Source organism: Maniola jurtina, chromosome 3 (assembly GCF_905333055.1).
Source record: "Maniola jurtina chromosome 3, ilManJurt1.1, whole genome shotgun sequence".
Taxonomy (NCBI): domain Eukaryota; kingdom Metazoa; phylum Arthropoda; class Insecta; order Lepidoptera; family Nymphalidae; genus Maniola; species Maniola jurtina.
In genome coordinates, this window is record NC_060031.1 from 9,985,845 (window position 1) to 10,004,124 (window position 18,280).

Consider the following 18,280-nt stretch of genomic DNA (forward strand, 5'->3'; position numbering starts at 1 on the left):
CGACATGGCAATCGGGGTATGACGCGGAGGCACGCCCTTGCACACCTGCACGCCACCCGCGCTATCCAGCACCCGTTTAGCACGGGGGCTGTATGGGTGTGCGGGGCCATCCCACCCAGATTGCCATGTCGACCTGCTGCAAACTATATTTATTCATTTACTCATGTATATGGAGATGTAATCAGTATAATTTTATTATTAGGCGTTATGTGGGCCTACTCGCCATAAATAATTTAGGTAATATTTACTTAGAACGGGATCCAAACACTGTCCTGCCAAGGATATCATAATATTTTATTAAAATAAATCGTTTTTATTACAGGCATCAAATCGAAGAATATTGTTCAATTTGCTCCCAGCGCACGTTGCGACACATTTTCTGGACCAGTTTAGGACGAATATGGTAAGTGAATGCTAACTAACGCTTACACAATAATCCATTATACGAGTATTAACACTGTTCTTTCGAATGCTGTATGCCAACGAGCGTAAGTATATTAATGACTCTTTAATAATAACAATAAATATTGTATGTAAAATATATTATAATATTTAAAGGAACATAAGAATAACATAAAATTTTTATCAATTTTTATAAATCGCAAAAGGTAAGGACGACAGCACATTGGTGAGGCGTCCATATTTAAAGCCATAACGTGCCAAGACATTTTTACGTTTCTTGCTAGTAAATATTTGGTGCAGGAACTTTACCATAAGTCCTACCAACGTTTGGGAGTAGTGTTCGCGTCCATTACTACCTTCCACGAGTTCTTTAATTTCTTTTGTTGATTTCTTGCTAGTAAATATTTGGTGCAGGAACTTTACCATCAGTCGTATCAGCGCGTGGGAGTAGTTTTCGCGTCGATTACCAACTACCACGAGTTCTACATGGAGCTGGACGGCAACAACCAGGGCATGGAGTGTCTGCGACTACTCAACGAGATCATTGCTGACTTCGACGAAGTGAGCTCAATTATATTTCTACTCGCTCATCATTTGCTTTTATCATACAGGGCTACTTCACAAAAATGTATGAATTGTCAAATTTATTTCATTAAAAAAGTAGGATCTACTGATACAGTAACAAAAAAGTAAAAACAACTCTTAAAATCATAATCATCATCTCAAACCCATCACCAGCCCACTGCTGAAGATGATTCCATCTATCAAAACTGGATTTCGTCCAAATAACCATAAATCCAGTTTTATGGTTTTGTTGTCAATAATAAGTCCCTCGATGAAACAATACAAATTACATTGCTTTTTAATTTTGTTATTTTGTTTCAGTTGTTAGGAGAGGACCACTTTAGTGCAATAGATAAAATAAAAACGGTCGGGTCTACGTACATGGCTGCCGTCGGGCTCATTCCGGACAAGAAGATGTCCGATGATGCGAGCACGAAGAAACATATGGCCACCCTGGTCGAGTTCGTGTTCGCCATGCGGGACAAGCTGAAAGACATCAATGACAACTCTTACAATAACTTCATGTTGCGAGTTGGTAAGTGTTTTAACTGCTCCCGAAACAGGTTCTTCCGATTAAAACTATTAAATTTTCTTTCCTTTTCTCAGGCATTAATGTCGGTCCAGTGGTGGCTGGCGTGATAGGGGCCAGGAAACCTCAATACGACATCTGGGGTAATACAGTTAACGTAGCGTCTCGAATGGACTCAACAGGGTTACCGAATCACACTCAAGTAACGGAAGAAGTTTTCCAAGTGTTAAAAGATATGCCTTATCAGTTCATATGTCGAGGCAAAGTGAAGGTAAAAGGAAAAGGAGAGATGACTACCTACTTTTTGACCGATAGAGCACAATCTAGCAGCACCACTCAAAGCAACGCAAACGGTCAACCGCCAAATCCTCAGACAGCTTATGGTGGTGTAGCGACTCCACTGGCGATGTTGCAAAATTCGGCGCGAAGAGCAGCAGTGCAACCGTCGAGGCTCCCTCCTCTCAGAGAGACCTCCGTGACGGGTGAAAATGAGCCGCTCCTGCCATCTAACGGTCACCAAAGCAACGGCAACAATCACAAAGGCAGCAAAGGACGCAGAAACAAGGAACCCGAAGATACCCCGCCACCGCCGCCGCCGCATGGAATCAATGGAAACCCGCGGTGGCCTCCGCCGAGAGCTCTGGTCCCGCCGTGGCCGCGGCCGCAGGAGCCGCGCCCGCCGGCCGTGCACAAACGAAGACCGCCCACCAGGCTGCCGCGCCCGCGCTCTAGTGAGAGCCTCCCTCTAGCGAGAAGTCCAAGAGTGCATTCCTCTGCGGACGAACTGAGCTCTCTAACCCGCTCCCCAAGTCTCAGCTCGTCAGACGAGAGCTACTCGCGGACTACGGATGCATCCCCTTCTCCCCCGAGACCCTCACCTTGGTTACCTCCCCCCAGACCGCAAAGAACTGAAAACAATTCCGCATACGACTATCCTCCCATTCGTCTCAATAAACCTACTCCTAATATCATACACGAGATTTATGCCAAACATAAAATAAATAAAAAGTCCTCATTAGAAGAGAAAATTCTAGACGGTAGTATAAACTTTCAAAAGGAGGAAGAAAAGCTGCAAAAGAGCATAATTAATATGCTCGCTTCCGTTAAAAGAGATGGATGCAGTCAAACCGATAAAAAGGAGCTTCCACACCGTCTCAATCAAAGAACGAGTTCGTTTTCGAGTTCGGGGAGTCGGCCGAACAATTTAAAGCACTTGAACCACGATAGCAGGGAAGTGTTCACTAAGCGGAGTCCGTCCGACGTGGCGTGCGTGCCGCCTTTCGAGAGAGAAATTCAAAGGCTGCTGGATGACAAAAATCTTATTAAAATTAATTCTCCTAAAGTAGAAAGAAAGGATCTGAAATTAGAACTAAGGTAATTTTGTTTGTTTATTATGATTTCAATGTCGCAGTTTTAAAAAATTAATTATCTGATCGTAAACAATATTTAAGAGTGCAGTGGTTGCTAGCACTGCGTGTACGGATACTGGCGGTAGGGTGTCAGAATCCAGTAAAAAAATTAAGAAATATATAATAGATCGAGCTAGTAGAACTAGAATAATAAATAATAGAGCTGCAGTCACTGGCGGTAGGGTGTCTGTCTATTGGAGTGACGCGGACGAATCAGATTACACACAGATGACTTTATAAAATAAATAAATCATCTATCAATAATCTGATTGGTTTGCTGGACTTCTCTTCACTTAAGTGGATAGTATCCTGTGCGAGGACAAACGCTAGAAGAGGTAAAACAATAAGTAGTAAAGCTATCATCCTAGTAGTTGGCCTGAAAAAACGTGCAGACGGCATGAACTTTCAAAACTTTTTCAGAGCACCTAACTCAACGGTGGAAGCAGTTAGGAACTGCAACAACAATAACAGCAGTCCTCTGCACGCGGTGGGGCTGGCGGCCATCACGCAGCTGGCGCGACAGGAGTTGCCCAGCCCGCGCGCCGCCGCCTCGCCGCTCAAGCCGCCCGGGGACTTCCCCGGTGTGCTGCCCACCGACGTAGTTGTCGAACTACCCTCGCCGACACACTCCGCTGAACAGAATTCCAGGTGAGTGTGAGCTGGCGGCTATCACGCAACTGGCGTGGCAGGAGGCAGGTTTTAACTGAACCATCTCATGAGAAAAAAAATTTTTGACCGACTTGACGGGTTATCTGATCAATTTTAGATTTCAATTTGACAGTAAGATAGTATTCAATAACAAACAAGAGTTACAACGCAGTGAACGCAATGTTATTTGTTTTTGTAGATTTAGAAGAAATTGAAAGCGAAACGGAAACGAGCTCAGCCAGAAACGAATTTTTTTGATATTTAAAAAAATTCAAGCACTCAATCTCAAAAATAATTTGCTTCGAGCTTTGATTTTGGTGGAGATTTGAACCCCAAAAACTCCCCGCCTGTCTTCGGCCAATACAATATAAGTACAAGATTTTCGCGTATCTTAAAATAATATCTGTTTGCAGTTTGCCAAGTGTCAGAAAGACGGAAACAGCGATAGCAAAAGAAAAGCAGGAGAAAGAGTTACAAGAGAGACTGCATAACCGGGTATGTATATTGTATATCGTTAAAAATAACTAAATGTAGTTTAGTAATCAATGAAATAATCTCAACCTCCAAAATTCCTCGTAGGTGACCACTTCTAGCCATAGAGAAATGGGTGTTTACGGGGAAAGTCAGTCGGAATGGAGCTCGTCGTGTTCGGAAGGAGAGGGGGAAGGAGACTGCGGCCAACCAGAGAGCACGGGTTACACTACTGATGATCCGGCGCTGGAAAACGTGTCTATGTTGAACGAGGCGGGCCTCACGGACGCCGAGGCGGCTCTCAGCGATGTCAACTCCTGCTACTTCGACCGTGACGACGACGTGTCCTCGCGCGCGTCCTCGCGCCTGCTGGACTCTGAGGCGCTGGTGTCGCTCGAGTCCCTCAGCGCCATCTACGACTCGGATGAGCCTGCGCACAGGTACTTAGCGAACATTCGAACGGTCAGCGAATCCATCACGAGGAACTTCGGCCAGCCCGCACACGTCACCGACGGCGAGAGCGATGTTTAGCAGCGCTGGAAGCGACGCCGGGCTTCGATTGACGAATCTTTCGTAGTGCGGTTGAACATGACAGACGTTCCAAAGAATTATAAGTCTGAATGGACGGAAAAGTGTATTGAGCTCTCTATTGATTAATTAATTAATACTCAGTTCTTGTCTATTGATGATAGCGTGGTTCGCGGAAGATATCCGCTCGTGAAAGTTCGACATTTCTTTGATCATTGCTATTGAACTGCTAACGTGCCTGGTTTTAATCCTGTGTACTTTATATATTATGTAAATTGTCAATATGTACCTATAAACGACACTGTATAATATTCATTTGTACATTTACGAGTGCCATGTGATGGAGTTTCGAATCATCTAAGTGTATGCGGTGATCTCTACAATTATAAGGTGCTCTGATTTAGAATTATGTATGGAAGTGTCTAGACGGCCTCAGGCCGTTGTTTGATAATAAAAATTATCCAGCCTCAAGTTTTTTGTAAGGTTATGAAATTTGTGCACTAACGCAAACAAACAAGGTTCAATTTTTAATACACATGGTCGTTACCATGTGTATTGAAAATTGAATTGGAATAATAATAATAATTACTATATTCAAATATCAGAAAGCTAGTAATTGGAAAGATTTACTTATTGCCTTGCACTTAAAACACACCTTTCAGTATACCTTCTTATTCATATATTTATTATTATTTCATATTTGAATTTCGTATAGTTTGCGTTAAGGAATAAATAGTTTGTATAATAAGTTGTGGCTGGATAAGATTTATTATCCAACGACCGCTGTGCCTGTGGGTATCTAGACACTTCAATAATATATTAGTTATTTGTCTTGTGATAAAGAAGTAGGGATTTTACTATATGGTCGACCAATATCTTAAACGTCGGTATTTATCGCAAGGGCTGGCTCCCTCTACTGTAATATCTACTATAATCATCCAAAGGACGTTTTCGTGAGATTGGCGGTTAGTGTGGCTCGATGATAAATAAATAACGTATTAATTTTGCATTTCAATACATTATTATTTAGGCATAATATTGTTGTTACCACAATTTATTGCTACTAATGATAAGATACCTACTGTAATCCTTTTTTGCTATACTTTCATTCGGTGGCTAATTGGCTATACATTCATCTCGGATTTTATTTCTCTTTAATTCTAGTCACTTCTTGCTTTTTGTAACATGTTTTTTCTATTTTATTATTGGTAGGTATAATGCGTTCAAATTAAGAATAGGAAAGTCAATGACCTCTAACTATCAATGGTCACTTGAAAATTGTGGCTTGCAAGGAAAATACTCTGAATATATTTTTTTTTCCTTAATTATTTGACGAAACCTTTGTACTATATAATCCATTAAAAATATATTGAATCAAAATACATTTCAACAAATTGTGACTCATAATACGCCAGAAAGGCATTCCTATTCTTAGTTTGAGTTTGAAGGCATTATAAAAATATTGGTGCCATTGCACAGGTAAGTAAATATCGGTGCTTCTGGTTTTGTTATTCACATTAATGCATAGTTTACGATAAATTGAGATAATTAAGAAGTACAAATATTGTTTCTTTTTAATCAATTTCTGTCAGTGTAATTTGGTAGAGAGTTATTGAGAATTATTCAGGCTGAGTCAATTAATTTTATTGATTTATTCAACTTAATCTTTGTTTTTTCAGTTTTCAACTATTAAATAATACTTAGTAGTTCTTAGACCAAAACCGAGAGTACAACCAATACATAAATAAACACCAGTATCGAATATTTGTTGTAGAATATTCCCCATTATTGTAATAGTACTTAGAATCTTTATTGTTTATTGTAACATAGTTGTGTGTCAATTCGGTATATTCTTTGTATAAGTGTAAGTTAATACAGAACAACTAACTCATTTGAAATGACTAAGATGAAGAATGTGATTATGTGATTTCAATATTATGTGACTGCTATAACTAATATTATTATGAATTGCTTAAGAATTATTATTTATTTGAGTAAGCTCGTTCTTATACTATAGATGCGATAAAAATTGCGAATGACTTGATTTAGTTTGCTGGTCGTGGAACACAAAATGATATACATTTGATATAATTATATAAGAATTGATAAGCTGATGGCGAACAAGACGGTGTAGGTAATTGCACGAAGTAACACTTTACAGAAGCAGCAAAAAACAAAATTAAAGCTTTTTGCTTGAAAATGAGCTCAAGTTTATATTTAAAAATTGAAGTTATGAAATTATGGTTCAATTTAAATACAGTTTTAGGTCGTTTTGCTTGGAAATGAGTTCAGATTTGTATTCTGTGAGCCAAAAACGTCCAAGTTAAAGAAATAGAATAATGATTTTGATCAGAAGTGTAATTAGGTACACTGTTGTGTTCGCCAACGCCTCAAATTATTTTGCTGATGTTTATTAAGGCTATTTATTTCTTATGTTTTCAATTGTTAAAAACACTATTGTAATTCTCTTTAGATTTTGTATGAACTTTAAAGTCAATTATCGCATATTGTACACGAAAAAATATCTATAGGATCGGTTACTTCAATCATTGGGACGCCAATATGTAGGAAAATGGAAAATATTTATGTAAGTAGATACATATTAATTTATCTTAAAAAAAAATTATCTTTTTCTTGCCCTTTTCCTATTGGAAATTATAACCTAATAATATTTTTAACGAATTCATTTGAAGTATTTAATAGTTTATAGATGTGTTAGGCTCAAAGAACGAAAACGCTCATGAGGGAAATACAGCCTACAACATGTTGTGGTTCCTCTAAAGTTTAAACCATCCATGTTGCGAGTGCTATGGCACTCATAAAAATGCGTTGCGTCAAACAGAATCACCACAAGTAGCCACAAAATAAGATTATATTATTAAAATATTTTGTGACAGCAACATCATGTCGTAGCTTTTTTGATATTCCTACCTCAACGCGTTGTGGCAATGAAGAAAAGCTATGACGCGTTCAGAACATTACGCGTTAGTATCAACGTAAATAGGTAGTCTAAGCTTCATTGTGAGATTCCCTAAAGATCTTCGCATCAAATCATCATCAATTTCATAAATAATGCATACGTAAGGAGCAGGAGCATATAGATTTTTATAAACATTGTTTGAGTATTTTAAGCTTCATTTAAAGCTCCATTTTCCTTTAGTCCCAATAATTGCTGACGCTTATTATAACAGCTAGGTATTCTTCTTTTAACTGTTGGATAAAAGGGCAGAATCTTTAAAGTATTTTGTTTAGCATGACAAATTTTGATGAATGTTATTCAACGTGTATTTTTACACGAAAGAAGGTTTAGTAAATATGTACTGTTAATCTTTGTAAATATTGTTAATCACCTGTTTAGCGCTATAATCTAAGTAGTTTAGCGTGCTGTGAAGATATATCTTATTTTTGGAAGGGATCTCTTATTTGCAATCGGTCTTCTCTGTAATTCAATTTTTAAATATTTTTCTTGTTAAAACCTCTAGGTGTAGTGCCAAATATTTTGCTATAATAATCATCATCATTGTATTTATTTAAATGCTATTATATCTTTATTTTATTAACTTTATTTCATGTTACTTATATTATTTTATATTTTTACAACACATTATTAAATTAATTAATAGTACTTAATTCAGAATTTCCGGGTCAACCAGTAGTAACTACATGAATGATATGACGTAGAAATTATTAAAAATTATCCCATAATAATTGGTCATTAAAATTTAATGTGTAAAAAAATAATTTAGCTGATTTAGTCACAGTGAAGATGTTTATAAAGAATTTTAGGTTTTCGTACAACTTGAAAGTCCGAAAACATTTAGAACTTACTAAAGCATTAAAGTTATTATGTATTTGAAATACTTGTGCCAATGAATAATGAAATCGAAATAGCGTCAAAGAGACTATGGGCTTCTTGCTTAACTTTCATATTAGGTAGAGCTAAGAGCAGGAAGGGAAGCGAATATGTATTGTTAGTACCTCGAATATAATTTAGTTAGGCACCTACTGTGCATTTTGTATTTATTTATTCTTCCACTGTCGATTTAATTAATAATACTAGGTACTTACATACTTAACAAACAATTTTATTGTTCCTAAATCAGCTACCAAACATAATGTTAGCCAAATATCAATGTATTCATAATATTTTTTGTAGATACATGTTATATTAAATTCAAATGCTACATATTTGAGTGTATTACGTAATTTATTTATTTTTTATTTCAATTCAATTAAGCAATATTAATTACATACAAATAAAGAGGTTCAAATGACCGGAACTTTGGTTTTATTTTACTATTATTAGTCGGTGAAAACTGTATTTATTGTATTATATGATGATGGATATGTTACGTTCACGTTTCATGGCGTACAAAATCCGTTTTTTTTTTTTAAATAAAATATTAGCCATGTTAAATGACTAATATTCCCCTTTCCTCTCCAACTAAGCGTCAGGCTTGGGCTAGGAGTAGGTACGACAATAGTGCAACGGGCGGGGTTTGAACCGCCGACCATTCGGTTTTCAGTCCACTCCTTTACCGGTTGAGCTATTGAGGCTCTTGCTGATGCATAAGCAGGAAGATACCAAAAGCACGAGGAAAAGTGCGAGTTTGAGTCAAATGAGTTTTAAGTCATTCGTTAGTTAAGCGTATGTAATCAATTTATGTACTAACTACTTCCCTTTTACATAATATACTAGATTATGCCCGCGACTTCGTCTGCGTGGATTGAGGGTTTTTAAAAATCCCGTGAGAACTCTGCTTTTCCGGGATAAAAAGTTGCCTATGCCAATTTCCGGACGCAAGCTATCTCTTACCTTTCATATAAATCGATTAAACGGATGGGCTTTTATGAATCCCGTGGGAACTCTTTGATTACCCAGGATAAAAAGTAGCGTATGTCCTTCCCGGGTTGTAAGTACCTTTTATCAAAATCGGTTAAACTGTTGAGCCGTGAAAAGCTAGCAGACAGACGGACACACTTTCGCATTTATAATATTAGTATGTATGGATAATATCGTTGGTACGCAGTAAGAAGAACGTCCTATGCATGTCCTATGTGACGTGCAATTGCAAAGCGACATCACGCGTTTCTGTGAGAAGCGACTTTTAACTAAAGCTCAGAATACATAGTATAAAGTAGCTAATAACACCCCTCTTTTTGGGTCGGGGGTTAAAAAGAAATAGATTGTTCGCAGGCCGCACGACACGCTTATGTTTTGATGATATCTCTAGGTGTGCATCGTACAGAATTTTATATACCTACTTATACGTTTTATACTTACATAGGTCCATGGGATCACACGTTCATAATGGGTTCCATAGGTTCGCGTGTCATGTATGCGGCGTCCCACGTCGGTTACGGTGTTGTTTTCCGCATACTAATGTCCTTAGCCTTGAATCGAACACTATGGTGTTGAGCATGGCGAGCTTTAACGGCCGACCGTTGGAACCATGTTAGAACTATGCGTTGTTTAAACAGAACTGAACATCGTATTACTTGATGCGCTATTTAGTACGCGACAGGTTGAGATGGCAATTGGGGTATGGGGCGGGGGACGCCCTGCACACCCACAGAGGATTAGCGCGGGGGGTGTGCAAAGCGTCCTCACACTGGCTGCCATCTCAACCTGTCTCAATTTGGTACAGACTTAGCTTAAATCCCGGGGCTGTCCCCGGGATTTAAGCTAAGTCTACATAGGCTACTTTTTATCTCGTAAAATTGAAGAGTTCCCACGGGATTCTCAAAGACGTATGAAAGGTACAGGGGTAACTGTCGTTCCAGAAATTGACATAGGCAACTTTTTATCTCGAAAAAGCAGAGTTCCCAGAGGATTTAAAACCCCTAAATCCACGCGGACGAAGTCGCGAGTATCATCTAGTAATATTATACTTAATTACGAACGTGTGTCTGTACGTCTGCTAGCAGATAGCTTGCGTCGGTAAGTCAAAGAACTCCTACAATCTAAATCCACGCGGATGAAGTAGCGGGCACGGGGCATCATCTTGTTTTTTTAATAATTTCCATATCCAAAGCTTAGAATGGTTTTTACATGCTAAGTAGGTAAGTACCTATTATTTTTCTGGACTATAATTTTTTATTAACCGACTTCCAAAAAAGGAGGAGGTTCTCAATTCGTCGGGATCTTTTTTTTTTTTTTTTTTATGTTCCCCGATTACTCAAAGACCCCTGGACCGATTTGGAAATTTTTTTTTTTGTTTGAAAGGGTATACTGTGCAGGTGGTCCCATATAAATTTGGTGAAGATCTGATAATTATCTTCGGAGATGGAGAACAGAACTCCTCAATGGATAGGAGCAAATTGCTCGCGATCAGTGCAATAGCTTAGTAAACAGTAGGGTTTTAACTGGGCATAGCATATTATAGTACAGTGGGGCCACTAAAAATTGTGAAATAAAAAATTTTCAAAAGAAAAATAAAACCGACTTCAAAAACCAAAAACACTAAAAAGTAGAAAATAATTTTTGTTTAGCTACACATGTAATGTACCTAGGTATGAAGTCGGGCGAGCTTCACTCTTGGATTTCTAATTTTGTTTTAATATGCTCGCTCGACTTCATACCTAGGTACATTACATGTGTAGCTAAACAAAAATTATTTTCTACTTTTTAGTATTTTTGGTTTTTGAAGTCGGTTTTATTTTTCTTTTGAAAAATTTTTTATACCTTCCGGAGTCCTGTATACGATTGTTTCTTTGTTTGTTTTGATTACAAAATATGTTCTAGTTCCTGTTTCTAAGTGGCGCATCCTTTCGATTTCACTGGTTATTAATATAGCTAAATTAGCGCTTCGATTAATGCATTGTGCAATTCAGTCGGAACAATGTTTCCTCAGAAAAACTGTGCATTCCAATCTATTCATGTGGAAATTCTGTTCCATTGTTTCCTTTCTGAATGATGTTTGACCGATTACCTGCCAAGTGTAGAGGCAAATAGGTATAAAATAGATTTACATAAGAACAAGTTTGTTTTTTTAATTACTGTTAATAGGTATCATCATAGTATTACTGGGATTATTAAAAAATTCTGGGAATTCTGCTTCACTCTATTTTCAAGAAAATGTGCAGCATATTATGGAAAGGTGGAAAGGGCCCGATGTTCAGCAACGGGGATTACGACGCAAAGAAAGAGATCTTCGATAATAATTAATTCATTGAATACTAAGTATGATCTATGGCTCAAATACAAGATGCCACATATGGGCTTTGGAGTTTTACCTAAATATGCTTTTGAAAAGGAAATAAGTAGGTAGGTACCTACCTAGGTATCTATCTAAGATTTTGATTTTCCCTGGAGTCGTACAATATGCATAGTAGGTAATTTATTATAGGTAAGTATGCGTAAGCAAACGAGATATGATTTACCAGCTATAATTGAAACGTATCCAAGTTTGTATCTATTTACTGTATAGTATAGGTAGGTAGTAGGTACCAGTCATTTCCTCAGTTCAGAAAACTCATGACTCAGTTACCTAGTGAGGGCGGTTTCATTCAAAAATTCGAGGCAGTTGGTATGCAATGCAAGTGAAACACGGCATCGGGTGGCGCGCAGGTATGACGCGGGCCGCGGCACAGGCGCAGCGCGCAGCACAGCTGCCCGCCCTGATGCGGCTGCCGATTGGCTGCGCGGAGGAACCGGTCGCACCCCGCACCTCCGCGTCGCTCCCCCCGCTACAAACTTCCAAACGAATTCTTATTCATACTCCTCGTCATGACCGTTGCTGTCGCTAATCGCGCTCCCGAGACCGTATTTCGCGTAATCTTATCGAAATGTGCTCAACGTTGAATGCCAGTACTATACTCGACTCGCGTTGATAGATCTATAGAAAATAAACTGCGAACTCATCCAGTGCGAGCGGCCGCTGTACCCGGCGCTATGAAAACCCACGACGGAACGGGTGGTTTTGTGCTTTTTGTTTCAACGGTGCTTTGTGAGCGGCTACGGCATAGGGCCACCTTTGCCATGTGCGTCAGGTAGTGTTGTGCTCCTATTAGTTTTTGGACAAACTAATATGCTAGCTTGTGGAATCTTACAGTGTGTGGAGAGCGCAGTGTCCAGTGAATCATAAGTGGTGTTAACATGAAGGTGACGGTGTGTTTTGGTTCCGTACGAGTGTTGGTACCTTGCGGCGCTGGCGACCTGTTGGTCAGGGACCTCGTACGGGAAGCGACTCTCCGATACAAGAAAGCTACCGGACAGGTTAGTGTTTCATTTGTTACCTTGTTGACATTTAATCTGATTTCGCGGGTTTTTTGTGCAATTTCATTGGTTGCTTTAGGAACACTTTCATTGGCTATAATAATAACATTCAAAATAACGTTCTTTTGAAACTTGGAAGGTAAGTATAGTACGTGACAGGTCGAGATGGCAATTATAGTGGTATGAGGCGGGGGGACGCCCTGCACATTGTGACGTGCGGATGTGCGGGGTGTTTCCACCCCGATTGCCATCTGAAACAGTCGCGTACCTACTAGAGGTAGTTTAAAGTTATGTTTAAAATCAGTTTTTATTTATCATCTTCATCTTTATTGTATGTAGGTACCATGACCTACTGCATTTATATTAGCTGCACCTGAGAATGCGAAGTAATCTATAATATTGTGATGTTGACCGAATGGCACGATTATTATTGTTGGCCACATCTCGTTTTTGCGTATCTAATGATCATTTCGCTATGGAATGCATGATCGTGGTGTCGAGATCCACTTTCGCGACAATATTACTCTCATATCAGATCAGAGTTAGCCCGTATATTGGATCAACCTACTCTGTGCGTAGCGGTGTGAGAGACGCGGTCAGGCTAGATCCATGCACGACTTGGTCGAATTTTGTAATGGGAACGACACACTTTAACAGGTTTTTACGCTCGTAGATATCAGACGGCAGACGCCAATACATACGGGGTCATCGGCTTGACTCATGACATGGTCGGTTTTTTAGGGTTATGCCCGAAGTTTGTTGTAGTAAATATTTTTTATTTAACAATTGTACTGTTATTAAATATCTAGACTATTCCAGTTAGATAAAAGTATACATGAATATAATAATTTTCTGTCTTGTCGTGTTCAGTCGTGGCTATTTCTTATTTTTAAACCAAGATGATAATGGGCTAACCGATCCGGTTCGAAGGACCAAAAGTTTTAAAGTTTAAAAAAGTTTAGAAAAAAATGTACCTACTTATTGTACCTACTTTACTATAATATTATGTGCTTTTTAAATTACGTGAACATTAACCTGCAGATGCAAGTTGCAACCCACTAGGCAGTACCTAATACATACTTACATAACACGTAGGAAGTGGCCGACCTTGCTCGAAATTCTATGTGCACCATCAAAGTTACATATACATGTCATAAGAATGCATTTTGATTTAAGTAATTAGACCTCTGAGTAACTTTGCTTCATTTCGTAAAAATGGATCCATGTTTCTGGAGATGTTTTTCTTTCAAATAAGTGACTCATATTTTCTTCCTATATCTAGATCTAGTTCTTAGACGATTGAGAAATTATAATATTGTCTGTCTTCAACATCACCAATCTAAGTAGGTAATAGGTATGCAAGGCAAAGAGATTGCTTGCATCAGCAAGAACTACTTATGTTGTAGTTTTGGTAAACTTTCTGCACGATTGCCTCGATTACGCAACAGAAAGGTCGTAGACTGTATTTACCTATAATATAAGTAATTAATAGGCGGTTAAGCGCTGCTTGCCGCTCTACTGGCCTTACGATATCATGTTATTGAAACTTAGCTATTAAATTCCTTATTGCTTCCTGTTAAAATAATATGTTCATACTATAAGTACTTAATGTCTAGTCACCATTACAGTACCTACCTACCTAGTTTTACCTACAAAGTAGATAGCAGCTGTCTCAGGAATTGTCAGAGAATTTGGTTTTATCAACCTTTTCACTGTAGCTACTGTAAACTTTTATAAAAATACTAGCTCATTCCCGCGACTTCGTCCGCGTGGACTTCACAAATTTAAAACCCCTATTTTACGCCCTTAGGGGTTGAATTTCCAAAAATCCATTGTTATAGCGGATGTCTTCGTTATAATAACTATCTGTATGCCACACATTAGCCCAGTCAGTCAGTCAGCTTTCCGTTTTATATACTTATTTAGATAAATTTATCACCCATCAATTAATTTAATTTTTATGGAATTGTTCAAGAGACCGATAAATAAATACCGCATTAGTAGCGATTGGATGGATGATTGGACGGCTAACGCATTGGCGATTCCTCTTGTGTAGTTGCACTGCAAATAATAAATTCATCCAAACTTGACGGTAAACTTAATCGTTTACATAATTAGCTTACATCCTGAGGATGTAGGCTGAGTACTTTTTTCCCGGAAAATCAAAGATATCTACGGGATTTTTAAAAGAAAGAAAGAAAACTTTTTTCATTTTTTCGCCCCGGAGAATCAGAGTTCCCGCGGAATTTTCCAAAAACCTTGAATGCCGCGGGCATCATTTGTAGTCATAGAGTGTAGGTAATAAAAAAGTATTTTTGGACTACGTGCCTGACTACGCTTTTTGGCTGTTTAGAAATGTGATTAAACCTCACAAAAACTAGTTTAGAACAATGCTTTTCTTTAACGAGCCAACCAACCTACCTGAGGTTATTCCAATTGAAAGGTCTATTGTGTTTATTCGTGCTATATGGATAGACTCCGCGACCGGTTCTGAGAAAAATGACGTGACATTCCATGGTGTGCAGATCTTTATTCATTGCTACGAATAACCGCCACCATTGATTCATATTTTGCATACGAGGATATCCAGCATAAGCATTTTTAAAAGTCATTTAAAAATTGCGTTTAGCTGATGCCTACACATCTAATTATTACTTAAATAATTATTATTATCCACTACAACAAAAAAAGATTCTTTAGGTGGCTTTAACGCTATCTCAGCATTCTCTACCAGTCAACCTTGACTATAAAACCAATTCCAAATATGAAGTGATTTAGGAACCTACCTACCTATAACCATGATAAAAGTTGTAACGGAAGCCAGTTGGATATTATAAGTAGGAGTAAAACACGAATAAAAAATCAATTCAAAGTCATAATAGGTTAGTCCTTGATTCCCAACAGAAATTTTCACAAAAAAAAAATGTTTGATAATCACAAAAACTGCGATTATGACTTAGGTGATGCCTATTATTCGTGAAACAACTAAAACCATAACCATTCCTTTTTGCTTTGCTGTAGTCGGTTAAAAAAAAGGTTGGAAGTATAAGCGAACTTACCTAAAGCTAGCTGCGTCCTTTACCAGTCAACCAAAGTCTGGCTTGTATTCAAGCCAGACTTTGGTTTACAGTTTGACTTTGGCTTGAATTCAATTCCAGATCCCAATGAGGAATGTGACAAAAGTTAAAACAAAATATTACGTTGCATGTACAAAATAAATTATGACGATGATGATGAGACTGGTATTTTGTGCGAAGGAGTATTTTAAAAATCAATTCAAAATCACTTAGTCCATGAGAGCCAACAGAAATTTTCCCAAAAAAAAAAGAGTTCGATAACCATTGATTCCCGTCCTAATAAAAACTGAGAGGCGTCTCTCATCCGTAGCACCACATGTCGGGTTTCCTGTCAAGTGGATGAAAGCCGGCTCTTGGTTCGAATCCCATATTTTTTTTATTAATTAAGAAATCGTTTCCACATGTTGACAAGACGGAGGATTCTGTTCCATTTGTACGCCTCAAAATAAAGTTCAGATTTTGCCAGATCCGTTCTGTGTTTGTCAAGCTTTTACACATGTCTTTTATTCTTCAGTAGGTATATTTAGTTTGTATTTTTACATATCCCAGGTAGATATGGCTTAAAAAAATTACTAAATCTTTTTTATTGTGTATATTCGTGTTTTATTGTATCAAAAAAGTAAAAAAACGTTACCTTATATTTGGAAGAAATTAGGTAGGTACTTAACTACTATTTATTTTAGAAAGCCCATAATTTGAAAATACGTAATAACTTTGAAAAAAGTTGCTTATATACTTACATAATATGTTTTTGAGTCCATGTCCACATCATGAACCTACCTAAAGCCTACCTATTACAATTCACGAGTACAGCCCGCTGAGAGACATACCTACAGAAGACGGACCGACAACGGAGGCTTGGCACCCTTTATGTACGGAACTCTAAAAATGATTGGATTTAAATCATCCATATAAAAAATGACAAAAAACTTTTCCAAATATATAGAATTTGTAGTTTTCATCATGTGGAGAACTACAATAATTTCCATAAACCGTAATGATATTGCTTTTATTTACTTAACTGTAAACAAACGATGTATGTAAATATGTAGTTTATTTTAAAAACGATATTCCTACTTAGGTAGCGAAAAAGCTTATTAAGGGGCCATAGCCCATAACTTAATAGTTTTTCTTGTGTAGATAAATTGGTACTATGAAAATCCAACATAGGGCAAATGCATGTTTAGTGCACTTTGCTATAATTGGAGTCATGTGGAACTACATAGTTGGAGCCTGGAGGTATAAAAAGTAGTAGGTACATATTATATGTATAGGTACATGTTTATTATATATATGTATATTATACGGGATTAATAAGTATTTAAAACACAACTAGGTACTTACAGTTTATATGGTTATAGTGATTTTATCGTTTTCGTTTAAAATAAATCTACTACTAAGTATTTATACACCACCTAATCTTATCAAGTTACTTAATTAGGTAAGTGGAACAAGTTACAACATAGTTGAATGTTAGATATATAAAGTTTGTCTTTTACGGCTTGAAAGAATGATTAAATCGACAAAATGATCGTTAAGTATGGATGTCAGCTAATAGTGGAGTAAACGAAGCATTTTCGTCGGAAGTCCTCAGAAACAGCTCCGATTTTGATGATTTTTTTTTAAATTCTTGTTTTTTATACATTATTTAAAATCAGAAACGTTTTGAAGCGGGGAAATATTTTTTTTATCCATATGTGCGATATTTATACACGAAGTCCAGAAAAACGCTACCTTCTCTTTGAAAAGTTGTAGAGGAGGTCAAATGCTACAAATGACCTCTAAACACTTATGGGTAAAATCCGCCCGTTTTTGAGTTATTGATCGTTTTCAGAAAAATACGTATTTATTTCTTTTAAAATTCATTTAAAAAAAAGTAAGGCATATTGCCGACTTTTTATTTAATTTCTATGTACTAGACATCTCAACTAATAATTGTGAATTCTAAAATAAAAATAATCTTTGTAGGTAGGTCGTTTAGGTAGGTAAGTATTATATTAATATTCGGAATTCGGTAGTGAGAAGCTATGAAGATTTAATTTATGTTTATGATTGCATTATGTGAAGCTATAAGAACATATTTTGTATGCTGCTCAATTCATAAAAATAATTTATAATTGCAACTGCAAATAATTGAACTTGGCTTGCACATTCGTAGTGCAGCGCTCCTAACTAACGTACTATGACTCTCGTTTGAATATTAACCAATCAATCTCAATGAAATTTGCTGATAGGTACCTCCTACATTCTAGAATTTTTAACCGTGGTTTTCCAGATTTTCGTAAAAAAAAAAAATATTTTAAAGTTACACGGGCTCAAGGATTTACTCAGGTGCTTACTTTAACTTCAAAACTAGACTTATTTACGGAAATGCTTTCAAATCTCAGCCACAGATATCCGCTTATAAAATCTGATTATAAAATACGAGCTGGTG

The 18,280-nt window shown here is 37.4% G+C and overlaps 2 protein-coding genes across 10 annotated transcripts in view; both read left to right on the top strand.

Moving 5' to 3' along the window:
* LOC123880988 (Ca(2+)/calmodulin-responsive adenylate cyclase) overlaps positions 1–8,831 on the top strand; it is a 94,823-nt gene extending 85,992 nt beyond the window's left edge. For all 8 annotated transcript variants that reach the window (XM_045929464.1, XM_045929465.1, XM_045929466.1 and 5 more), the window contains 7 exons: positions 323–403; positions 817–963; positions 1,288–1,501; positions 1,573–2,869; positions 3,325–3,552; positions 3,966–4,047; positions 4,132–8,831. In XM_045929464.1, coding sequence (XP_045785420.1) covers positions 323–403; positions 817–963; positions 1,288–1,501; positions 1,573–2,869; positions 3,325–3,552; positions 3,966–4,047; positions 4,132–4,554 — 2,472 coding nt within the window. In that variant the 3' untranslated portion in view covers positions 4,555–8,831. The remainder of the gene's footprint in view (positions 1–322; positions 404–816; positions 964–1,287; positions 1,502–1,572; positions 2,870–3,324; positions 3,553–3,965; positions 4,048–4,131) is intronic.
* A 3,436-nt stretch (positions 8,832–12,267) lies between these two features.
* Positions 12,268–18,280, top strand: part of LOC123880989 (partitioning defective 3 homolog) — a 69,271-nt gene continuing 63,258 nt past the window's right edge. Inside the window, exon 1 of one of the 2 annotated variants that reach the window (XM_045929474.1) lies at positions 12,268–12,769. In XM_045929474.1, the coding sequence (XP_045785430.1) occupies positions 12,650–12,769 (120 nt within the window). In that variant the 5' untranslated portion in view covers positions 12,268–12,649. The remainder of the gene's footprint in view (positions 12,770–18,280) is intronic. The other variant, XM_045929481.1, reaches the window with a different exon arrangement.